Source organism: Phaenicophaeus curvirostris, chromosome 20 (assembly GCF_032191515.1).
Source record: "Phaenicophaeus curvirostris isolate KB17595 chromosome 20, BPBGC_Pcur_1.0, whole genome shotgun sequence".
Classification (NCBI taxonomy): Eukaryota; Metazoa; Chordata; class Aves; order Cuculiformes; family Cuculidae; genus Phaenicophaeus; species Phaenicophaeus curvirostris.
In genome coordinates, this window is record NC_091411.1 from 4,904,635 (window position 1) to 4,930,631 (window position 25,997).

The following is a 25,997-nucleotide window of genomic DNA, read 5'->3' on the forward strand; positions in this document are numbered from 1 at the left end:
GCAGGAACAAATGCACCCCTGTGCAAGTGTGTGTTTATTCCCATGTGCAATCATCAAGCTGATCAGAGGTGCCGAGGCAATTTCACATTCAAATAAACACATTGCGAGTGTTTATCGGAATGCCTAATCATTGAAACAAATGGGGCCGTGTTTGCTGCGGTGGGTGCAGGCATCGATCTGCTGTGCTGCGCTCTGCCAGTGCCCAGCTTAATACAGAAAACAGATGGAGGGAGCAGACCCACTGTGCAATTTTGAAATTGCTTCCCAACGTAGTTATTTCCTGACAGTGATTTTTCAAACGCAGCAGCAGGAAAGCTCACCCTGTCCTCTGCCAAAGCGCTTGGTCCAAGGGTCCTGAGCAAAAAGAGTCCAGCCTGATGTGACCAGAGGAAACTTGGATGCTAATTTCAGACAGTGGATGGTATTTCAATTTCTCAGCTTCTCTAAACTCACAAAAAAAACCAAAACCTGAAAGGACTCCAGCCTACAAATCTCTGCTCCAGCTCTCATTTTGAAAGTATTCCTTTTAATTGCCTTTGTATCGAGAGGAAGACTGGGAAACATCCATCCAACAGATGCTTTGCATAGGAAATGAGGGGCAAAAATCAGGAATTACTAAGGTGACCACTCCCAAGAGCTGCACGGTGCTGGGACAATGAGGGACACAGTCATCACAGCTTCAGGAAGCGCCAGGTCATGCATAACGTAAGTGAGACTAGAAACAACCAAAGAAACCCAGAACCTCAGCAACATCAGTGGGAAATACTATTTACGGCTGCCGTGTGATACAGCATCACACAAACAACACATACTGGGATGTCCTTACCACTAAAGACTGGTATTTCAGTCCTTACCTAGACTTGTACAGTATTAGCAACATCAATGTGGAAACACTCATAGTGCTCAACCACTTTTCACTCTTACACCCATGTGCACCATCAGCATCAATGCCATTTTGTACCTTTGCTTCGCCTCCGGCTCCGATACTGCTCGGTGTAGAAGGTTAGCTGGGTTTCATCATCCGCCTCTGAGCCAGAGTTCCCTTTGGCACGGCCAAACCCGATCCCACCTGCAAGCAACAGAGAGGAAAAAATCAGCCCTGTCAGCTGGGATACACAGCAGTAGAGGGGAGCTGGGAGCTCCTCGGCAGAGCTGCTGGATTTGGCCAGCATCCACCACTCACAGCCCAGGTGCTCTGCTTGGGGTCACCAGAAGCCACTGGGGACTTCTGCCACTCATGGTTTCTCTGGCCCTTTTTTTGCCCTTGTCAAGAATCAAGACCCCACAGTGCCAATTATGATATGAATGCAAGAAGTTGCTCGCTTCCCCCAGGAACATATTTTACAAATGTATTGCAATGTATTTATAATGTAAAGCTCTGACTGTAGAAGTTGTTCTCCCCAAGGACACCTCCGACGGTGAAGTACAATGAATTTTAGGCGTTTGCTTCAACACAAACTCAGCAGAAACACGTGGCATGGGGGGTGGGAAATACAACACTCGGGGCCTCACTGCATGGCAAGGGTCCAGCTTCCCTCCCTCAACCCCTACGTTGGCTCATCAGCTCCACCAGCTCGCTGGGAGAGCGGCCAGCATGCGTCTCTGCAGTGCTTGGTATCATAGAACCATAGAATCACCAGGTTGGAAAAGACCCACCGGATCACCGAGTCCAACCATTCCTACCCATCACTAAACCATGTCCCTCAGCACCTCGTCCACCCGTGCCTTAAACACCTCCAGGGAAGGGGACTCAACCCCCTCCCTGGGCAGCCTCTGCCAGTGCCCAATGACCCTTTCTGTGAAAAATTTTTTCCTAATGTTCAGCCTGAACCTCCCCTGGTGGAGCTTGAGGCCATTCCCTCTTGTCCTGTCCCCTGTCACTTGGGAGAAGAGCCCAGCTCCCTCCTCTCCACAACCTCCTTTCAGGTAGTTGTAGAGAGCAATGAGGTCAGCCATGGGAGCAGGGCTGAGCCACAGCTTACCCATCATCTCCATCCTGGAGCTAGAGATGATACAGGATGTTAGAGAAGCCTGGAGTCAGAGTGACAGATGGTTAAAAAGCAACACAGACTCTAACTGGCAGAATCTTTCAATCCTTGCAGAGTTTAAAGCAAAGAGGCCTCTGGGGGTTGACAGTGGCCCTTTAAACTGCCATTAAAATATTTTACTGTTTTTTAAAAATCTTTTATTCTAGGCAGAAGCGCAATTTCCCCACTTCTTGGCAGGAGAACAGAAAACGAGTAGTGTCTTCTGCCCTCTGAAATCCTTAATCACCATGATGAGTAGTGGCTGGCAGGAGCCAGAAGGACACCGGGAGCTCAGCACGTGGCTCCTGCCCTGTCCATGCCCTGACCTGGCCCTGCAGTGCCCTTGGGGAAGATCCCAATGTGGGGGTAGGAAGAGGGTCCACCAGCTCCTTTCCTCCTGAAAGCAGCATGGAGGGTCAGTACTTGCACACAGTGTTTAGTGCTTGGATGTGGGGTCTAGGGGGGTCCATAGACTTGCACCCCAAACAATAACTCGCTGTCAGGCCCTCTCCAGATCCCTGTATCACAGCAAACATCCAATGCCACGATATACCTGCCTGCAGGGACTGGGGGTTTGAAGGGCACAGCAGAGTGTTGAGACCATTATGACTTATTCACATCAGCAAGGAAAATCTTAATTAACCTGGGCTTCTAATGCAGGTCCTCGGGCAAACGGCCAGGGCTGCAGCTCTGCTGCATAGCCCCCTTCTTTTGCTGAGCAGGGGCTGTCCTGAGCTCTTCTGCTGCTGGTGGTGTCCAGGCTGGGAGACAGACACCAGTTATGGGTTGTTTTTCCCCCAGAGCTTGGCCGAGCCATCTCTTCTGCCCAGAAAAAGGACTTGGACACTGCCTACACAGGCATCACATGGCATATCCCTCTGCCACACCTTCCTATGAGCCAGACCCAGTCCCTTCTGTGCAGGCAGATGGCTGGGAGATGGACAGAGGCAGTGATCTTCACTGCTCGCTCTGCTCTCACACCCTGCTGAGGTGACCAGGCAGCCAGTGCAGGCAGCAGCCACTCCAACACCCCTGTCCCAACCCCCTCCAGCTGCTCTGTGTTTGTTTGCCGGCTGCATCTCTGTGATGGATGGCGCTGACATGTTAAATTACTCAGGCTGGATGTCTTTGGAGAGCTGGTGACAGCAATATTGCATTTTCTGATTACCCAGCATTGCGCAGGATGTATAAATACAGGAGTCAGGAGACCCAGTGCAGGTCCCCAGCCCACAGCGGAAGCATCTCCTCTGACCCAACACATGGTGGCAAAGGTCAGCCTGGAAACATGAGCCCAGGGCAGAGAAACAGCTGCAAGAGATGTGCTTTTACCCCTTCATGCTATTAGGGGTGCTGGAATGCATCTAGCTAGTGGGTTTGAGGGTCTTGGAGACCTGTCCAAGCAGCCTGTAAGAAATAGGAGTGCTGATCCTGCTGTGAACCTGACTTCATGTTTAACTGGCCCAAAAGTCTTACTGAAGCATCCCTGCGAGATGCTGGCACGTGGGGCAACATGTCCTGCTCCAACCCTACTGGTCAGCCTGTGTGACAGGCTGCTTGCTGACGTATGGGGCTGAGGATGCTCACGATGGGGCTGAGGATGCTCAAAGCAAAGAGCACCCAAGTGCAGCTGCTGACAGGGCTGAACAGGGAGAGCGCTCAAAGCCAAGCAGCCCTACCTAGTCAGCACTCCTTTTCACTTTATGAAGAGGGAGAAAATCACCAAGTAACAGCAAAAAAAAGATCCCGATCGCCACAACCGATTGCAAAGCAAAATAAGCTGCTTAAAAGGCAGAGGACAGGGAACAGCAACTTCACAGCGCTGGGTACCTGCAACACACTAGCAACTCTTTACAGAACCTCCATAGAGGAGCTACATCCCCCTTTACACTGAGTTTACTCCTGCTATTTAGTTTGGAGAAGGAAACAAAGCTCCCCCTCCACACCCCTGGTCCATCCCCCTGCCGCCTCCTGCCTCACCGCCTGGACCCCTGGGGGGGATACAGGCGAGGAGGGGGAGCTCAAGGAAGATGCTCTTGCTTCTAATCCTGTTTAGAGATTTACAAGCTCGTTAATCCATTCAAATAGATCGCAGCACAGCCACGCGCCAGGGCAGGGTGCTCGTTTTAAGTGCGACATTAATTTAGTGGGGAGCAAGGCGGGGTGCCAAGGCAAACACCACTTGTCGTGGTGTAATTAAGGATGGTAGTGTTAACGCTATGTGGGGATGAAGGAAATACAATTCGGGAATTAGAGGCTCTGTTATCCTCGAAGATTTTTTTCTTTTTTTCTTAGGCAAAGCCATGACTATTTTTTTTAAAGGTGCATTTCTGTCATTGAAAACAAAGCAAATCTGACATTTTAAATCTTTTCCCCAAAGCCATGAGGTTACAGAGTGGCTCAGTGAAGTGAAACGGATGCAAAACAAACAAAACCGAATTAAAATAAAGAAATAAAGTATCAACAGCGCTTTGGATAACTCCTATCTGAGGCCAGGTTGACCTAAGATACTTAATCCTTTAAGTTGGATGTTATAAAAAAGTGGGAGCTGATATTTGGCCCCAGTGCATCCCCCTGCCCAATAGCCACAGCCCCAGTGCCAATGCAAAAGGATTTTCTTCATCCCTCCCCTCCCGATAAAGGGTCCAACCCTGCACATCACAGCATTAAATACCCACAACCTCCCTGCTCTAATTGTGTTCGCTTCACTCGACCTCCATGCTCGCTTGCCCTGCGCAACGCGGTCTCCTAGGTGTTCAACAACCCCTTCTGCTTCCAAGCTTCCCAGTAAAAACCAGCTAAGGAGCCCCCTCTCCCCCTCCCTGGCGCTGTGACGAGCTCCAGGCACCGAGGGCTGGCAGGGTGATGCAGAACCATACAATTTGCTAAATGGAAATTTGCAGTTTAATTAATTTGCCCCTGAAAAGAGCGCGAGTCAACTGAAAAATCAAACATGGTCAGAGGAAGGTAAATTAGATGCATTTTTATGCAGGGAGAAAAAACCAACAAAACAAACATTTTCTTTTGAAATATATCCAATCAACACACAAAAAAACCAGGATACAAGAAAAAAAGCTCTTTAAAATTAAGCAGTCTGCTCTGGTTTGTCATTGTAGCAGAGGTACGCGAACACACACACGCTACCTTCAGCTGGTAAAATTTCTTCCTCCTCATTGATCTTCTCTTTTCCTTCTGCCTATGCTCAAAACCCCATGCTGGGGGCAGCCCCACAGCTCCCACCATGGAAAAGAGGGGTCACACAGCTGTGGAGGGTTGTATTTTCACCAAGGACCAGCTCATAGAATCATAGAATCACTAGATTGAAAAAGACCTCTTAGATCATAGAGTCCAATCATTCGTATCTGCCACCAAACCATGGAGCTGGAAGTGATTGCTTTGACTCAGATGAGGTGAAAGCCCCCAGGTGAACCCTGAAAAAGCCTTGCCAGCAAAATGTGATGCTCCATAGGCACCACAGGATAAACAGACTGGGCAGAGATGTCCCAGCAAAAGCAGGAAACCCAGGTGAGCCCAGGCTCAGCTCTTCTCCCTAGGGTAATACTGGGCAACTTATGACATACCCAACACCTCCAACACACAAACCATCTCAGCCCTGACAGCACATCCCACCTCGAACAGAAGGACCTATTAATAACTTACTTATTCTCAAAGCTAGGGTGCTTTTAAAGACCTGCCCCAGGAGAGGGCACCAGACCCCCTCTCTGCACAAACCGGCCACCTCCCAGCCCTGCACCCCCACATCCTCCCCAGTTCCTGGAGTGGACAGGCGGCGTGGTCCATCAGCCAAACATACACCCTCAGTCCCTGCACCACTGCCTTTCCCAGCATTTCCCAGGACATCACTTCTCAGTCTAAACTCCACTCATGCAGCCGGAGCGGGATGCTCTGGGTACCAGCCTGGCTGCACTTAAAGAACCAGTAAAGCCAAAGCCTCTCAGATACAACATCCTTCCCTCCCACACTGCAAGCCCACAGTGGAGATATCCTCCTTCCAGCCCACCCCTCGTGCACCTCAGCTTTTATCATCCTTGCTCTCCCTCTATTATTTATAAACTCTAAATGCACTTCACTTGATAAAAGTGTTTGGGGAGAAAGTTTGTATGAAAAAGGCATTACACAAAATAAAGACATACGGTACTGTAAATGGAGAGGGCGGCGCGGTGTTTGGTTTTTTTTCCTAAAGTCGATCTTCTCCATGAAATCCACCCTTTCCCAGAGCTGTTAAAAACACTTAGAGCAGAATCAGATTTAACGACAAGCAATAGGCAGCAGTTTAAATGCACTTAGTGCAGGGAAGCCAAGCAAGGCAAAGCTTATCCCAGCTTTGTTTTTGTTGGGCTAAGGCATTGGGTTGTTTGTTTTCTGGTTTGGTTTCTCCCATCCTCTGTAGAGTGGCACTCAGAGCTCTTTTGGATCGTAAAGAAGGAAATCCTTTCGCTGTGCACGGTTCCTGTGGGGAGAGCGCTCCAGCTGTAAGGCTCTGATGAGGTTAAGCATTAATTAAATCGAACTGCGAGAAAATAATTACACACATGCATCCGTCAGGCCAGCTTGTCACTACCCAGTAACAAAGTTGGATGCAAACTCCATCAGCAGAACTGTCACACGGCTGTTAGAAGGAAATAAATGCATCCCAAATGGACAATTTCATTTAGGGGAAGGAAAAACGACCCCCACAGATTGCAAAGGATTAATGAGGCAAAAGGTTTGTGTTTGCAATTGGATGTAAAATGCAAACATCGCAAAATGTGATATCATCGTTTAACCTTAATGTCTGACAGGATTCCAACCACTCACCTGCTGGAGGGACAATTAACCATAGGCTGTAAAAATAAAGCCACCAGAACAGGAAAGGTGCAGGGAAAGGTGGGGATGTGGCCTCAGCAGCAGCATACGGCCACAACTGTCACAAGTAGAAAGAAATCTAAATTAAAAAGGGATAGGTTGAGGCTGTAGGAGTGAGATCTCCACGGGAGATTCTGGAACTGCTTGCTTTTGGGGGATGTTCACTGTTTTTTAATGACTGAGACCTTAAAATCTTTTCCCTAGGGTGTGCTGGTGAGTGTTCTTGGAGGTGGAGACACTCAAAGTCACAGTCCCAGGCACCGTGTGTCTTGGGCAATTAAGGCCAGACCCAGCTCCCCACCGTTTCTCACAGAGGAGCTGCCAGGAGGAACAGAGATCCAAGGAAACCACTATAGATTGAGCACTAACATCGTGGGGATGCATCCTGCTCCCAGTGCAGGCAAGGGAATAGCCACGGCAGCACCTTCCCAGCTCACCTGGGCCCTTCGCTTCCAACCATCATCCTCACTTCTAGGAGAACTGAGCCCTGCAGCACAGGGATGCAGTGAGATAACCCCATCCTCCTTCATCTGGGTGCTCACAGCCCAGAAAGCCAACCATATCCTGGACTGCATCAAGCAGCATGGCCAGCAAGTTAAGATAGGGGATTCTGCCCCTCTACTTCACTCCAATGAGACCATTCCAGAGCCCTGCGTTCCCCACTCTGCAGTCCTCACTACAGGAAGGACATGGATCCATTGCACCAGGTCCAGAGGAGGACACAGAGATGATCAGAGGGCTGAAGAACCTCTCCTGTGAAGACAGGCTGGGAGATTTGGGCTTCTTCAGCATGGAGAAGAGAAGGCTCTGAGGAGACCTTATTGCAGCCTCTCAAAACTTATAGGGGGCTTATAAGAACGATGAGGATGGACATTTTTAGTAGGGTCTGTTATGGCAGGACAAGTAGTAATGGCTTTAAGCTAAAAGAGGGGAGATTCAGACTAGATAAGGAGGAAATTGTTTACCGTGAGGGTGGTGAGGCATGGGTTGCCCAGAGAGGAAGCAGAAGCCCCATCCCTGAAAACATTCAAGGTCAGATTGGACAGGGCTCCAAGTAACTTGATCTGGTTGAAGATATCCCTGCTCACTGCAGGGGAGTGAACTGCATGACCTTGAAAGGTCCCATCCAACTCAAACCATTCTATGATTCTAACACCTTGCAGCAACTTTGGGTTCACTTCAACCAGCAGGACCAGCTCCCCTCACCTGCTCCCTGTCCCTAAGTCCCTTCCCAGACACAAGACTTGTGTGTGAGTGGGACTGCTGGAGCAGGTATCACAACATACCTGGGGCACATATCTAACACCCCGGGAGAGAGATGGAGAGCAAAATACAGCCACAGGCACTGCAGGAAAGATTGGTAGCAGGCAACTGGGCATGCTCTGGCTCCCAGAGCATCCCTTCCCCTGTTGGGACCACTGGGAACAACACAAGAATCCCATGGGAGACAATTTGTCTTGTTCAATAAGCATCTGGCCAAGCCTGCTGCTGGGGATGAGCTGGACAGACCAGCTTTAATTGTAGTTGGCTGAGGAACAGCTGCAGTGGCAGGGAGGGAAGGATGGAAGGTGACCTCACTAAGCACCGCGAGTGGGTTGCCAAGTGGGGCACAGTAGCTGGAGGGAAAATTCAGCTCCCCATTCCAGGCAGAGATGATGGGCACGGGTCAGTCTCCAGCCCTGGTATGGAATTAAAACTAATCTGGGCAAAAATGGAGGGCAACAAAGGACTTTCTTGTCTTGGTATCCACTGACTATTCCCATGGCCACTACAGGGCAGAGGGATCCTGGGGTGGAGGCAGTGGTGATGGAGTGAGGGTGGGAAGACTTCCTCCTGCTTCAAGAAATGTTCTGGCACAAGGCAGACAGATTTGCTGGGAGGCAGGAGAGCTCCAGCCCAGGGAGGTGGGAGATGGAAAATTCATGGCCCCAGAGATGGAGCACAAGTCAGATTGGCTGGGAGCCCCATTCTGCTCCCAGAGGCTCTGCCTGGAGCCAGGCATTGCAACTCCTCCTGAGCTCAACTGGAAGGATTAATTGACTTGCTCCATTAGTGACCAAAAAACCTCTTCCCTTCAGGCAGTTTAGAAATAAAGTAACCCCCCTCCCCCCACCCCAAAAAAATGAGGCTGGAACAAGGAGTCAGGGAAGCTTCATCAGGCATCACTGTGGACCCCAGAGCACCCACACACATGCACAATAAAATCCAGACATACGTATTTGAATAACTACTAGAAAACAAACCAAATAATTTAAACCAGTTAAAGAGTCAGAACATTTTCTTCACACTAAGTGAATAATTTATAGGCAGAGCTATAATAAAAAAAAAAAAAAAAAGAAAGCACAACAAAACCTTTCCTGGCCTGTATCGCAGGCAAATGTATCCAGAATAAAAGATCACATTTCAGACTCATAAATAAATTAAAACCAAAACCAACAGTAAACAGAAAGAAAACTATTTCCTTCCCGGTCGCTGGCGCTGCCACAGAGACCCACAGTGTGCAGGGCAGACAGTGGCCAAGGGACCTCCCTGCCCATCATACCTAGAGGGATCCTGATGCCTCCTCCTCCCCCTCATCAGGAAAAGTGGACCCAAACCCTGTGCCCAGCCTCGGCACTCACCGCATAACCCACAGCCGCTACATCTCAAGCAGCAATAGTGATAGGAGTAAGCAGTCTCCTGGGATGAGAGGCAACATGAGAACCAATCCTGCTCATGAGGCTGTTCCAGCCAACCTCCTCCTGGTGCTCCGGGGTAGCTGGCAACAGCCACCAAGGCTACAAATAAAACTCAGCATCCTTCTTGCATGTTTTTGCACTGTGCAGCCTTTATAGCCATGAAACGCTGCTCCCACCTTCTGAGTGTCCCCTAGATAGTCCAAAAAACCCCAAGCACTGGGAAAGTGCAAAGAGAGGTCCCAGGAGTGTGATTTACAGCCAAAATGAACTTCATCCCTTTCTCCAAAATGAAAGCTTCCCAAGAAACTGTATTTCACTCCCAACAAACCCTGGTTAGCCAGAGCTAGCAGGGACTCTGGACTTGCAGCAGACTTGGATTAATCCTTGGGAGGGACGCAAGGTGGCACCACTCCCAACCACCTCCACCAGACCACCCGGAGTGAGCTGCATGGGGTTTGCCCCTCTTCACCCTGGAGGGAGCTCCTCCTTCCTTCCAAGCCAAACTCCTCTGGACACAGCAAAAGCCAGGGCAGCTGGTGATGGTGGCAGCCTACCTCGGGGCCGGCTCCGGCGTTTCCGTCTCCCCACAGACGTGCTGCGCAGCGCAGGCTGGAGCTGCCCAATCTCAATGGGTGTGTTGGTGCGGAAGCTCTCCTTGAACTTCTGCATCAGGGACTCCACCGTCTCCTGTGTCACCTCGGGAGCTGCAACATCAGCAAAGGGACCACGGTTAAAAGAGGACCAAGTCATCGTGTCCCCAGTGCCCGTACAACCCTTTCCTAGCAGAGGACAGCATCATTCAGAGACAAATCCTGGGGCAGGAGCTCCACCCTCCAAGCTCACCCACAGGGAACCTTTCCAGCGTTTTCTAAGTCTTACCAAAGCCATAGGAATTAGAAAATTTTAACTTTACAGAAATTGCATTTTTCAGGCTGCTTTCCAGCATTTTGGATAATTCCTTGCCTCTTTCCTCATGTGCAAGCAGGACACTTGGAAGCATCACGCCCTTACCCAAGATACAGCCTAAAGAATTCAAAACACTCAGGAACCCCCTGGGACTCAGAAGGCTTTAGGTCACACTTAACTCTGCTTCAGGAGCTCACAGGTGAACCCTAAAAAGGCTCATGGGCTTTTCTGGGGGGCAGGTACTCCCTGGTCGGCAGGTCCAGGCATGGTCCGAGCTGTAGCAGGGATCCTAGGTTCTCCCAGAGGCTGCACTCACACACTGGGCAGCAGGACCTGAGCTCAGGGAACAGCTTGCTACAAGACTCCAGGACACATCACAGCTTGCTGATATTTAAGCAACCCCTCTCCTTGCTGTCCCACATCCCCTAAGCAGTAATACAAAAGAAAACAAACAAAACCATCCAAACTTTCCCATGAAACTTACCACCTACCCAAAAGGCAGTGATGGGAAAACGTGAAACCACTCTCAAAGAGAAAAGATGAATCTAGGAATCACAAGCTTTGTCTGGCTGCAGGCCACAAAGGTCTCCCAGGTTTAACAAATGCTTTGGCCCCTGTCAGCTCCTTGAATAAACTCATTAGCAGAATATAACCTCTATCCTCTCTCCATTTTGAGAGTCATGAAGTCCCTCTGACCAGCTCCAAAAGCTCCCCCTGCCTGCAACAGGGCCATTCAGGGCTGGCAGGGATCACTGGCCCTATAGCCACCCCGCATCCCACTAGGATAAGGTAAGAGTGAGTAACTTGAAGCTCCCCAGTCTGCCAGGAGTTCCAGGCTGATGCACCACACTGCTGCATCTCCTGGTCCAGAGACACATCAGATCCACATGGAGCTCTTGCGCACCTGGTGAGCTCAAGGTGCATAACTGCTCTGGATCATGGATTCCAATTCTCTTCTGCAGCACGTGGCAGGGTCCATTTTAGTGTGAAATAAGGTGGCCATGCAGGGCAAGTCATTTGTAATCCTAGACAAGGATTTGACTCAAACGTGGAGTCTGCAGCTGACTCCAACAGCCACCTGCACTGCACGGAGGTCAGAGCCCCCACCACAGCCAGTGCCACACCAGCACATGGAGCAGCTCCCCCTTCCTTCTCCCCAAATTCCAAAGGCAATCTCCTTGGCTGCCTAGGACAAGAGGCTCTAGACTACCCTAAGGTGCTTTTCTACTCCCGCAGGCTGCAGAGAAGGTACCAAAATCTTCCGGGGCCATTTGGAGAAGAGCAGTCCAGCTGCTGCGCCTGTGGATGCAGGTACACCAGGAGGACTCAGGAGAGGATCCATCACCCTGCGCTGCCTCACTGAGTGATGGAGAGACAAGGATCAAACTCACTGCCTGTGTAAGCACCAAAGGTGGGAACTAGTTCATAAGAGCTCCAGAGAGAGGGTGGTCTAAGGGACCAACTACATCAAGTCTTCCAATTATTTGATACCAGGCTCCCTCAGGCACCACAGATCAAAGGCAGAGCATCCCGAAGTTCCCTACATTTATGACAGGTGCAGACAGATCCTGTGTTATCGGATGCCCCAGCAAGCAGCACCACAGCGGGGGAAAAATAAGTCAAAAGCGGGAAAAGGTCTCTACAGAGCACCCAGTCCCAGCCCTGATGACACACATCCAGCCCCTCCTCTTGCAGGGCTCCAGACATGCTGGGGAAGGATGCTGTGGCAGCACTGGTGCGGCTCAGCACCCCACCGTGGTGTTCACAGGAGGAAGCCCATCCCCGCAGCTCCTTCAGCTGGGTGCAAGCCCAGCGAGGCTTCCCCATAAACAGATGGCGAGTTATTTGAACCTCAGGGGTGTGTGATATATAACGTGCACAAGTGGAGCAGGAGCTCAGGAACCGTGTGGCTGAGGCTTATTTACCGAAAGGAGGCCAGAAGGAGAGTGCAGGAGGGGAGGAGGAGGGGACCGTGCCTTCTGCTAGCGTTTGCGGCACGCAAGGTCGTGACTCTCTCGTGGTCTCTGCTCTGCTGATGGGAGTAATCAGTGCTGCCGTGATTGTACCCCATCTGGCCAACACGCTCAGTACATCCATCCTGAGACATCTGCTCATCTGCTCATCTGCTCATCAGCAGAGAGAATGCCAAAAGTGAGGGGGGAAGCATTTACCTTTGTGGGGAAAGGGTCTCTGTGATTGCCGGCTGCTTGCGATCGCGTTACAAATGCTTATTCCAAGAATGGGAGCAAAAAGCTGGCACATCTCACCACTCTGCACAGCTTGTGCGCGCCAGAACATCGTTGGCCTCTCTGTGCCCCTGAGCTCAGGGGGTTTGAGCAATGAAAATAAAACAAAGAAGGAAAAAAACAAGAAAAAAGGAAAAACCTGTGTCGACATGATCTCAGCAAGTGGAGTTCAACACGGCCAGCATAGAGAAAATGCTCACTGACAAATGAAAAGTAGCTGGGCTTCAACTGAATGAGCATCAGAGGTCAAGGATGAATGAAGGACCCTTCATGCACTGCCAAGCATGACAAAAGGGAGGGAGACGAAACCAATGTGCTGTAATATAATGAGACACAGCACTCACCGAGGCTGCTGGCACCCTGTTGACTATGGAGTTATCCATCACATCTATAAAAAAGACACCTAGTCAACCACAAATTGTCACCTGGGGATTTCCATAGTCAGCCACCTGAACCTGAACAGCCATGGGCAGGACCCCACGACCTGGACCGATGCCTCCATGGGCATCACAAAACCACATGGCCAATGCCAGTTCACACATCCGCACCACCGTGCCACGCAGGCACTGCACCCGTGCTTGGCATTCCCATCTCCCACAGAGGTTTGAATAGTTCTGAATAGGACTGGCACGTACCACAGAATACTGCAAAGCTTGGAACACCCCAGCTCTACCCTGCAGGACCCACCTGGGCTGCATGTGCCAAACACCAGCTCAGTCAGCAGCTCCCAGTGCTGCCGCACTACCTGCACCCTGCTTCCCTCTTCAGCCCAACGCAGCCGCATCACCAGCACCAGCCCCTCCCAGCGACGGCCAAACACGACGCAGATTCAGAGCGATAGGACCGTCCTTCTTGAGCGGAGTTGCCAAACCGCCTTCTCTTCCATCCCTGGTTTCCAGGAGATAAATCCATCAGGACTACTGAGCTCACATCTTCGTCACCACGCGAAGAGCTTCTCCAGCCAGGCAGAGGTGGCGAGATCCACCCCAAGGTTTTGTACGACGCTATGATCTCAGTCTCACTCCTTCCTATAGCGAGGGCCTTCGGCAGCATAACAACCCCAGGAACAAGCCAAAGCAGAGGGAGCACAAGGCTCTTCAGCCTCCACAAAATCAGCTTCCAACGCTGACAGTGATTTCAGGATGCAGCTGAAGGTCACCGTACCTTTGTAAAACACATGGCGTGTTCCCATCGTACACCTCCCTCTTGTCCACCCCCATACGCTATTTTGAAAGCGGTTTGCTCTCCTTATGGCTCCCTTATTCGTTTGCATGTCTCCCACAAAAATATTCATATCGATAGCCTTTCTCCCTGCCTTCCTTTTTGCTGGCACAAATTGCAGTGGGAAAAATATATTGTTTGGCTTAAAAATCACAACAACAAGAAGTTATCATCAAATGAACAATATAAGCCACATTTAGGTAAAAACACATTGCAACAGAGGTGGGAGGCAGCAGTATTTGTTCCAGCCCTTGTGGGACTCCCACCACAGCCAGGAGAGCTGTATCTTCCTTAAACCCACAGTCTGGATATGGGGGGCTGTTTTGGGATGATACCAAAACTAGTATCTCAACAGCTTCAGTGGCCAGGGAGGATTCTCCAAAACACAGTACCAGGCACAACCACTTGTACCCATAACCTGTATCTGAGAGAAACACTAGCTGCACGCCTCCAGCTCCACCGGTTGCACTTGGATAGTGCCTCCACCATCCCCGAGGGTCCAGGGCAAGGGAAAAGGAACTTCAAAACCTCTGACTGTGCAACCTGGTTTCTGCCAGCAGAGGCGGAGGTGGTGGTGATGAAAGTATCCCATGGCCCTTGGAAACAAGCCTTCAATCTCATTGAGATATTTTAGGGTCTTCAAATGTGGCCTTGGAAGGCTCCAATGGAGCAGCTGTACCACACTGGAGAACTTGCCCTCAGCCTAAGCCAACGCTCCTGCAGAGACTTTATATTCACCAAGAACCTGGCAGCCCCACTCAATGCCGCACTGGACCCCAGCAGGGCAGGGGAAGGGAAGCAGCTTCTCCCCAAACCAGGCTCAACGCTTCATGTTGCTGTTGGGTAGTTTGGAGAGCTGCAAGGCCCTTCTCTGCAGTTTTTGCAACTTATAAAAACAGATTAGAAAGGCTTGAGGTCTGCAAAGGTGCCAGCTTCCCTGAGCCCTCCCAGTCTCTGATGTTTGGCTTAAAGTTTTGGACCCTGGAGCTACGATGGTCCCTGTTCTTCTCATACAAGATCTGCACTCCTACAGCTACAGGGATAAGGCTGCAGAAAGGCAACAGCAGCTTCCAGTAGAGCTTCCCACACTGGTTATTGAGTAAAACATACTTTTAAAAAGTATAATCTTTTCAGCATCTGATTTTCCCATCCCCCTCTTCGATTTCCGAGTGTCAAAGGGCAAGTTATTGATTCCTCAACATTGCCAGTAGTTAAAATGCTCCCAGAGTTTTGGAGAAAGGAATAACTTACAGAGCGGCTCAAGAGCTGCTTGACTAAGCGTGCTGTTCCGCTGGAATCAAAGTGTTTCATGAGAACATATCAAACTCAATCAAGGATTAAATGGAAAGGTTTGGGCACAATTAGAAGTCATGGTTGGTGGGATTTTTACGTTCTGACCTGTGCACACATTCATGACAGCACCCACAGCCACACATAGGATGCGGCTCCATCATCTCTTCTCCATGTCCACCTCCTGCCCTCTCACAAACTGCTTCATCGACTGTTTTCAAGAAACTATTGAAGGGCTGGATGTTCTCCTGGGAATCACTGACGAAGCCTCAAAAGGTCTAATGCATCACCATGTCCATGATGTACCACACAATCATCAGGTATGTGTAGCACAGTTTAATTACATTATAACTGTTTCCGCCAAACCAAACTCCTGAGTTTCAATAAACTCATTTTGATGTTTCTCGATCAATATTTTGGAAATTTCTAGTCTACAAATTATTTCAAGAAATCAACTTTCCAATTCTCATTGGGATGAGCATTAATTTCACAATACTGGAAGTCTCCCATGTCGTGGAAACCCTGTTTTCCCACCAGCTCTAAATAATGGGTGTTTGTTGCTTTCCGAAGCATGAAATAAGCAACCGTGTTTGTTCAGAATCTGGGATGTGGACTGATTTTCAACAGTGCCACCCTGAAGGTGCTAAGCTCCAGAGAGCAGAGAGCTTTACTAGCATAAAATTAGGTAATTACACCAATGCCTGTGTGATGGTGGGAGAGATTTGTATACTTCAACACACAGGGATGAAAACGCATACAGAGAGAAGCGTCCTGCCACAGAGCACGGTGGATATGGCAAAGGTATGAGAAACATGGAGAACTTTAGCTCTCCATCTCTTTCTCCAGGCCCCAAATACCTCAACCGCCTCTGAAGTGAGAATCTGTCTCCACCAGTGCCCTGCTCTCCATCAGTCCGTGTCATATGCAGGCACACTGTGTCCTAGAACACCAGGACGCTGCTGGCTGCATTACACAGTGAACTCAGAAGATGTATATCTAACATAAATATATACATATATAAAAATCAAAACAAAGCACAAATAACCACACATACCCACACATCAGGGGACCGAGCACCTCCTGCAACGCATACATCTCCAAGCCATCCCTAGGCAAACCCATTAGGGGCAATGATATATGTGGCACCGCGCGTTTTGCTGGAGCTGGTCCCCAGCCCAGCTGCCAGCACGGTGTGAGGGAGGATCAATCGCTCTCCAAGAAGCACTTTTACACAGAGAGGTTTTCAGATGCAGCAGAGGGGTATGGGAACCCAGGAGCATTTTAAAAACAGCCAACTTTTTCTTTCTTTTCTCTCCCAGTCCTTTTTGTTAAGTTTTAAAATAGAAAAAGTATATATATTTAACATAGTTATTAATACATTAATAGATTATTATATACATTAATAAACCCCTTGCTATAAAAATAGATTTTTATACGTAAAAGTCTGCTTTTAATTGCAAATTGGAGGGGGAGGGTAGCAGAAGAGAGAGAGTTTTATTTGAGATGCCTCCTTTGAAGGAAACTGAACAAATGTACTTTCCTCCTTCATATATTCATGAGATGACTGCTTCCCTACCCCGTTCTCCACCTCCCTCAGCTCTGGGCTTGGAGCCAGCACAGTCCTTATCTGGTATGAGGCAGAAAAAAAAAAAAAAGCCCTGATAGGATCAGAAGTTTTCAGTAGTTTAACAAATCTGAGGGGAAAAAAGACTCCATTGTTTTTTAATAAAGGTTGGGGTGCATGACAGTGAAGCGGGGATGCTGGGAGAGGCTGGTGTGCAGCGCAGGAGGGGATGGAGACCTGCATCCGCTCAGTGACCCACAGTGGGGATGGGACCTCAGGAAGCACCACAGCACCTCACAAGCCTTCTGCCCACGTACCCACTCTGCTTTTCCTCTTCATTGTAAAGCTTTGCTATTCCCCCTCGTCATCGAGGGAGTTGATTCTGCCCCTCTGCTCTACTGTCATGAGACCCCATCTGGAACCCTGCGTCCAGTTCTGGAATCCCCAACACAAGAAAGACCTCAACTGTTGGAACTGGTACAGAGGAGGCCACAAAGATGATGTGAGGGCTGGAGCACCTCTGCTATGAGGACAGGCTGAGAGAGTTGGTGTTGTTCAGCCTTAAGAAGAAAAGGCTCTGGGGAGATCTTAAAGCAACTTCCAGTACTGAAAGGAGCTCCAGGAAAGCTGGGGAGGGACTTTTTACAACTGCATGTAGTGATAGGATGAGGGGCAACGACTTTAAATTGTAAGGGGGAAGATTTAGATTAGACATTAAGAAGAAATTCTTCACAATGAGGGTGGGGAGGCCCTGGTTCAGGTTGCCCGGAGCAGAGGTGGCTGCACCTCCCTGGAGGTTTTCAAGACCAGGCTGGATGGGGCTTCGAGCAGCCTGGTCCAGTGGGAGGTGTCCCTGCCCACAGCCGTGGGGTTGGAACTGCATGGGCTTTAAGGTCCCTTCCAACCCAAACCATTCTATCATTCTGTAGAGCGCAGGAGATAATATCTGCAGGTCCTGTCTCACTGCAGCTGGGTGAGCTGTTCCTCAAACTGGCAGGACCCAGGGGAATGCAGGGACAGCTAGGAAGGGGCATCCAGAGCCCCCAGCAGCACCTACCCAGCACTGACTGCCCTGACCCTCCTTCATCCTCTCTCCAGTCACGGCGCAAAATCGCTTCCCAGCTAATTGCCTCCACTCATGTGTGCAAACTAACCGTTTACTGGAAAATGCCACGGAATGTTAATTTCATTCGGAATTGGGTAATTGCAGAGCACTTCCATTTTTTTATTATAGGAAATGAATAAGCATTGTATTAATAGCATCGTTTCCAACTCCGACCACAATTGCGGCCCCATCGACGGAGGCTGCGAGTTATTCATCACCCCGCACTTTCCCTGCCATTCCACTTTCTCCCTTTCCCTTCCCCTGCCACGCTCCCAACTTCCCACGCTAGTAATTAAGATAATGCAATATAATTATAAACACATCATGAAAGATCAAATGCTTAAAAGCCATGGTCCAACAGGCCCCCACCTTTGCATTGAGAGAATCCTTCAAAAGCAGATGGGTCTCTGCGCTCTCTGGGCTGTTCCCAGCTGGGTTCAACCCTTCCAAAAGCTGTTTCTGATTAGGAAACCCTTGGCTTTTCCATAGGGAAAAGACTTTCCCAGCACACCCTTTCCCTGACACATATAGGGCATTTATCTCCCTACTCTGCTCCTCCTTCTGCAAGGAAAAGCCTTTGGCCATGGGATGCTGCTGTGTGAAATTTGATCCATCAACCCCTGTCCCAGCACTGAAAGGATGCAGGTCACCAGAGATTTTGGTTCCCACCTTCTCCATTCTAATAAACCCCTTAACTTGCTTTTTTTTTTACAAGACACTAACTTTTTCTCTTACACAGCGAGCAGAGATGAGCAGGGAAGATGGGCAGACCCTCAGTCGCAGCTAATGCTCCTCAAGTTAGGAAATAATTGGAAAGTTAAATAAGAACACCCTGGAGGAAGCTTCCCGATCTGGTGCTAATGGGCACACTGAGCAGCCCGGGCTAATGTTGCGTGGAGGAGAGTTGCTGGCTCAAGAGCACAGTGCTGACCTCTACTGCACATCAACAACTCCACTAGAACAGGGGAAAGCCTACCCTAGGGAGCCAGATGGAATGGAGACCCATCGAGAGTAGGTAAAGAGCCACCTCCATGTGGCTGAAGAAGCTGCAAGCGCAGGATGAACCTGGAGGCAGCAGCACTTCAGCATCTGTAAAGCAGGAGGGGGGCAAGTGTGAGCAAGCCCCAGCATCCCTAGGAATGGGCATGGAACAGCAAACAAGGGTGGGAAACATGGTGTGGTGACCCCTCTCCAGTCTCAACCACCACCTAACTCCCTGATTTGACAGCACAGCACAGAAAGAATTCACAAGTTAGAGATGAAATTTCCTTTATCCAACGGTGATACCCTTTCCCATATTGGCAACGCTGTGCGGCACGTCAGGGAAAACAAGGTAGCAATGTTAACCTGGGGGAGAAGGGGAAGCCACCAAAATTGCTTGTTGCAATGGGGCTAAGAAGCTTCGGCTGTGCACACACAGCACAAATGCCACCAAAGGATCCCTTCTGCAGTAGCAGGGACCAAGCATTTTCCACAATGGGATGCACATGGGTGCAGGCAGCAAAGGTGTTGAGAGCTGGCTCCTTGGCTCAGGAGAAGAACTGGAGTTGAGGGAACGCCTAGAGAGCCCAGGCTATCGAAAGCAATCCACATCCAAGCCATACGGGCAGAGGAGTGAGGCCAAGCACGGCCAGACCCAGCAGGACCCCGTGGGCGAGTCGCAGTAAATGCTCTAACTCAGCAGGGCCGTCAGAAAGGACTGATTTGAAACACCTTGTTAATAAGTTTCCTCTCCCTCTGGTCCTTCAGTCAGGTCGCTGCCTAATGACAAATGGGGCTAGAAGGTGCCTGCAGACCTAATACGAGCGCAGGTGCCCGGCCTCGATCCATCTTCCTTAGGAGCAGGCTGACAAAACTAACAGTCTGGGCACCACAGCCAGGTAAAACACGACCGATGGGAAGAGGACATACAAAGAGAGCAAGGAGCTGTGGCTGCAGCTGCCCTTCCTGCACCCCTCCCCATAAAACCCTGAAGCCTGGGACAGACTCACGAGGAGATCAACTCATACACGCTGGGCAGCAGAGCCCTGAAGCTGCTAAAAGCCAAACTGAAAAGCACTGAGCATGATCGACCGAGAGGAATCCATCGTTGTCATGCAGGTAACAGGATATGGAGCAGCCTCAGCTCTAAACCAGGCACCCCAGTGGCTGCCTGGTTCACACGACATCTACTTCTTTCCAGTGGAAATAGGAACACTGTGGGGTTGTTCTTCATCCCAGGCCCCACGTTCGTTCCTTCGCATGGAAGGATAGCCCTAGGTAGAGTTGAACCTCTCCCATGTCCTCTGCATTGCATGCAAGAGGTCAAGATGCAACCCAGTGCAGGAACTCAGGACACTTGCGATCCCCCAGGGTCTCTCAAGGGGTATAAAGAGCCACCATATTATTTTTTCAGATTTTGTATCAAAGAGTAAAAAAAAATCATCTGGAAGCTAATCCTGGTCAACAACTGGCCTACAAGCCAGCTACGCCTTAAATAATGTAGCGCTTTATCAAACATTCATAGTGATGCACAAAGTGATGAACAACACACGCCTGGCATTTATATAAATATAGTTCCTGATGGCTTGTTTTCCTTGGACAGCCAAAACTTCACAGCTTATCTTCTGTGAGCCTGTGATTTCGCTTGGACGAAAAGCACTTTGGACACCTGGGGAATCAGGGACACTGCACACAAAACCGCCACGACATCTCCACCAGGCATCAGCAGCTCCACAAAGCCCAACAAAAGCCCATGCTGAAAATGCTGTTGCTGACTTGAGGAGTCACAAGTCACCCAGCTGTGGCTGGGAGAGGAGATGGCCAAGGGCATTTCTTCTCCCATGGAATGTCACGCAATGTCAGGGTAAGACCTGCCCAAACCTCACAAAGTGGTGATAAACCAGTGGGACGTCACAAAGCCACCATCCCTTTGAGATGCTCAGTAAAGTGCTGGCATATTAAAACATCTCTTTTCTCTTCCATTCCCTATGGCACCATCAGAAGCCACTTTTCCATCTGCTTCTTCCCTACTGTCTCATGAAATTAGTGAGGTGGGGTATAGCAAAGGCAAGGGGAGGAGAGAAAAACAAGAAAAGCACATCAGGAAAACTAGTCTACCAGTCTTTTCTCAACAGTGGGGCAGAAGGAGCCCTGACCAGCCTGAAAGGCTTGAAGCCTTAATTAGTCGCTAAGCACACTCCAACATAGCACCTCCTTCAGCCAGAGGGATCCAGGACCACAGGAAGCCACCAGTCCCTGGGAGCTTCCCCATCCCTTCTGCCCTCCTGCTGGGGGCAGGAGTCATGTTGGATGTGGGTCTCACTGGGGAGACCTCCTGGGCATCCTCCCATGCATCCACAGTGCTGCCTTAGCCCACTTCCTTGGGAGGAAGGGGGAGCCTGTCCTGCAGGCCAAGAGACTGTCATTCCCTCCCACCACGTTGAGCAGGACAACTCAAATTTGGCAGGGAGGCAACCAGTTTGGTACACTGGGGTGATCAAAACAAACAAACTTCCAGCATGGCTGCTCTCTTTTCAGAGCCCAAAAGGCAATTAATATATTAATTATGACTGTGTTTATCTCTCTGGGAAGCAAAGATTTCCCTGGCAGGTATGGATGTTTTGAAATCACCATTAAAGTCAGAGCTGGCATCACTATAAAACCGAAGGACCTGATGGTGTATCCACTGCATCCTTTGCAAGTGGGGCCCCTATTCTCCTTATTAATGCAGTAAGAATTAAGCATGTTGGATGTAAAGGCATGTTTAATTTCTCTAATAACCAGACACACTAACTAAGCACGTGCTCAAATGCCTTCCTGAATCGGGACCCAGTTCCTACCCTCTTTGGCCTCTTTTTAATTTCTTTTAAAGCTAAAATTTGCAGCCAGGTTTTTCAGCCAGGAATAGAAGACTGCAAAAAATTGTCCTCTTTCTATGGGCAGGCTATGTGCATATACATTTTCAAAAGTCTCTGTAAATTATGTAAGGAGTTGGCAGGGATTAGAGTTGGGAAAAGGTGATCACGTACAAAGAGGGTCATGATCCCATCAGGTCACTGGAAAGAAGACAGAGCCCCGAGACACATCAGATGCCAGCCTTACGTCCTGTCCCATTTTAGCCTCCAGCTCCAGCAAATGTTAAGCAGTCATTTTATTTATTAAAGGCTCAGAAAGCCTCTGGTTAATGCTCGGATTCAGGGTGGCAGTGCAGCTGCCTCCCCAAGAGAACGGCAGCTTCAAACAAACAGACAGCAGCTCTCATCCCCAACACAGTGGTGCAGGCATCAAGGATGACAAACCCCAGCACGGTGGGGATCTCCCTGCCACAAGCCAGCTGTGAGCCTGGCCAGATATTGAGCTATCAGCTCCGAGATAGCAACATCAGGCTGGTCATCCTGCTGCTGTTGCCCAAGGGTTCTCCATTCTCCAGCATGGAGGACACCACCATCACTCTGTCATCGCGTGACTCACACCCTGTCTTTAAATCTCACCACCAGGATAATGCAGAGTATTTGTAACAAATCGCAACTCTAGGGCACAGCTCAACTACCCGTCCTCCTCTTCCACATCTCGGCTCCCAAAATGTCCCTTTCTCCAGACTCAAGAATGTGACCTTGGGCTGGAGCACTGCCTTACCTCACCTTACTCATCTTTAGGATGCAAAGATGAAGACTAAGATGGGACCACCAAAACAGCTGCTCCAGCGTTGGTGGGTGGCATAAGAAGCTCCGTCTCCTCATGACCCCCTTCCCTGCCTGACCTTTGCCATTATCTCAAACATAAGCCACTCACCTCCTCTGCTGAAACTCCTCCTGCAGTTCTGCTGGACTGCATCACCTAGAGCAGTTTGGCTAGAAGACTGTTAGGACCACAACCCCTCATGTTAGCAGTTCTTAATGTTTTCTTGTGCTGCCCTGTCTGCCGTCTGGCTTGGCTCCCCTTTCCAACTGACAAATGAAGACTGGACCATTAAGTGACACGACCACAGTTACTGGTGGCAGAGTGAAGCTGAATCTACATCTCCACGTTCTCACTAGGTGCCAGATCATCTGTCAGACATGCTCGAAATCCTCTCCCTATCACTACAGAGAAAAGCATCTGTGGATTAAGTAAGAGAAACTTCAGAGGTTTACCTAAGTTAACACAGCAGGCAAGAAGAAAGTCCAGGAGATATGAATTCCATATGACTGCCAAACTACACCTTTGATATGTCTACGGTATTAATCATCAGTACCAATGGTAATAAGTCCTGTCTCCTGTCTAGACTTGGGGGCCATACCCAGACTGCAGAGCCTGTGAAATCAGCACGAAGGCCTGCTTGAAACGCTCTTTTTTTTTTGAACATGAAAGAAACTGAGAAAATAAAGATGGATCCTTTGTTGCAGGACTGAAATTTCAGATACACGATTTTCAAGTCTGACATCTATTTTCTGCTCAGTTTTCACCAGGCAGAAGTTCTGCTTCTCACTGACCCTTAGGAGATTGGGTTTGGGAATATCTTCTTGCCAGGGAACTTGTGGGTAACCCCACATTCAGGCTTGTTGGACTTTTATCTGCTTTCATTTAACTCCATCACTGTGGATCCCTGTGTCCCATCTGGGGCTGTAGCAGTGCTGTTTGTGATGGACCAGGGGCCAAACCCCCTCAAACATCACTTGAAAGGCTCCTGCTCCTGTAGGGTGAAACCATGTTGGTAAAAATGAAAGCCAAGCACATTAAAAGATAAAAGCAAGTTAGGAATTCCCAAAGGGCTGGAGCTTGAGGCCATCTGCTCAGGAAAGGCAGGAGAGCAGAAATCATCAAGAGCATGGGCTGGAAACTACCCAGAGAAATGAGGACAGAGGCAGTGAGGACACTGACATCACCTGCATGAATTTACCCAACTCCTCTTAATCGCAGAATGCTGTGTACGCCTGGGGAACAGCAGTAGACACAGGGATCGCCCCAGTGATGGCCAAGAGTCCAAGAACTGCACCCCACACCAGCAGACCCCACTTGGCACCACACGTACTCACAGGGCATGAAGCCCCTGGAGACCTTTAATTTGCTGGAGAACCCAAAAAGCACAAGGAGACGGCACGGCCCCCTTCCCACACCAGCACAAAGGGACACTGTTGGCTAATTAGGACAGCCTGGCTATTGCCTCTTTCCTCACTCCATTTCACTTTATGATATTAATTAAAAAAACCCTACTTTTCTTTTAAAACTGTCTTGGATTTTTCTTCTGTCTGAATCCATCTGGGCCCCGTGCAATGTCACCAGGTCAGTTTGTGCTCCTGCTGCAATTCTAATTCTGTCAGCTTTCCATTTTCTAGGGAGTTGGGGGATTTTTCTTTCTTTCTTCCTCCCCCCCTCAAGTCAAAAATGATTTTGCATAACACTAATAATGTTAATGGCCCTGCACAGCGCATCCAGATTACAGCTGTGGCTAGGGAGAAATAAACATCTCATCTTTGCCCTGCTGTTTATCTTCCCACAGCAGAGCCTGGTATCAGGTCAGAACCTGTAATTTCATTAACTTTATCACTCAGACACGCTTGTTGCTAGATGTCATTATTCAGCACATTGCTCCCATGGCTTTTTTTTTTTTTTCCTGAGCTGGATTTCACTTCAGATGTTCCGGCACCGCACAGGAGCAGCCCTCACATCCGTGTCGCTGCAGAGCACTGCCTGGGACTTGGAAGGAAAGTTTGGCTTGTATGTCCATGCTTTGCTCACCCAGGATTGGCAAAACATACTTATGTGTTGCTCAACCTTCCAGGAAGGCACTTTTGCAGCCCCCTTTGCAGGGCTGTGTGTAGCAGAGTGGTCCAGCATGCTTCCCTGACTAACCTGACACATCCAGAAGCTCCATGTGGGGAACAGAAAACCACACTCTTCCTCGTGGGAAGTGCAAGAGAGCCCAACAGTCGCGCAGAGCAGTGTGTATGAATCCCAAATGACAGAAAGCACTCACTGCCAGAGCAACCTGGCACCTGCAAATCAATCAGTGCCTGGCACGCGGGGGAAAGGAAGCAGCGCAGGCAGGTGGAGGGCGAGCCGAAATGTTCCATCTTCATCGGATTTGCCATCCCTGGTAATTAATGCTGGGAAGTGACACTTGAAAGAGCCTCTAGTGACAGCCTCAGTGATGATACCATTTGGAGGCTGCTGACAAGTCCCAGCTGATGTCTTATCACAACTCTACCCTGCAAGAGCAGCAAGGAGAGGTTTTCCCTTGGGTGCTGACGGACTCTGTGGGATGCGGGCATATCTCCTCACCTGGCCCTGGCGATCGCACTGAAACCTGGTAGCTTTGGCCATGCAGCCTGGCACCAGGGATAAGGCTGACCTGTCCTCAAGTTAGAGCCAGGCTCCAGCTGGGTTTCCCTTGATGCGTTCATCTTCAGTCCACCTGTAAAGCTGTGCCTAAGAAAACTGATTTCCAGCCCCTGGGGATCTCCAGGTACGTGGTGTCTGCTCGCACCAACTGCAGTTTCTCCACCCCACCTGCTGCATCCCCATGGGAATCCCAGCTGCATCTGCTGCTCACGGGGAGATCGAAGTGCCTGTGTGTGCAGTACATCCAACGCCTCCCAAATCACCGCACTTCCCATGCGTGCGCAAACCAGGTTGGAGTGCAAAGCTCACAGCATGTATATTTGCATTTCTAGTGTAAAAATTCTAGCTCTGAACTACATCCACCTCATACTTGGCAATCCAGGCTCTGACCAGCTTTGGCAGAGAGCAATAACTAGCACACATCATAGCTTGACTCCTTGAGCAAAGCCTCATCCAAGAGGGAAAAGTGCCCATCTAAGAGGAAATACAGGCTGAATTGGCACAGTTTGAAAGGATCAGACCAGGAAAGGCACAAACTTGCCTCAATCCAAGGTGTAAAGCCCAACAGCACCTCAAACCAGTGCTGATTTGAACATTTACGAACATGTATCACAGTGTGGGGTAGCCCTGGCCTTGCAGGCAGCTTGCAGCCCCAGACTGGGGGGATTTTTCAGTCAGCATAAGCAGTTCCTTACTGCCAATTCATGAGTCCTAGGATAGTTTAATATTCTGCCCTAGATCTTGTTTACTATTATGTTTTGAAAAAACTGAAATGCAGTTACTGCTGCCTTCCCC

General features: G+C 49.5%; 1 protein-coding gene across 2 annotated transcripts in view; it reads right to left on the reverse strand.

The window, feature by feature from the left end:
* The window catches only part of ASTN2 (astrotactin 2), a 344,412-nt gene that overhangs the window by 226,574 nt on the left and 91,841 nt on the right, over nucleotides 1–25,997 (reverse strand). Inside the window, exons 4-5 of one of the 2 annotated variants that reach the window (XM_069873426.1) lie at nucleotides 10,123–10,272; nucleotides 962–1,069 (exon numbers count right to left, since the gene is read on the reverse strand). In XM_069873426.1, the coding sequence (XP_069729527.1) occupies nucleotides 962–1,069; nucleotides 10,123–10,272 (258 nt within the window). The remainder of the gene's footprint in view (nucleotides 1–961; nucleotides 1,070–10,122; nucleotides 10,273–25,997) is intronic. The other variant, XM_069873427.1, reaches the window with a different exon arrangement.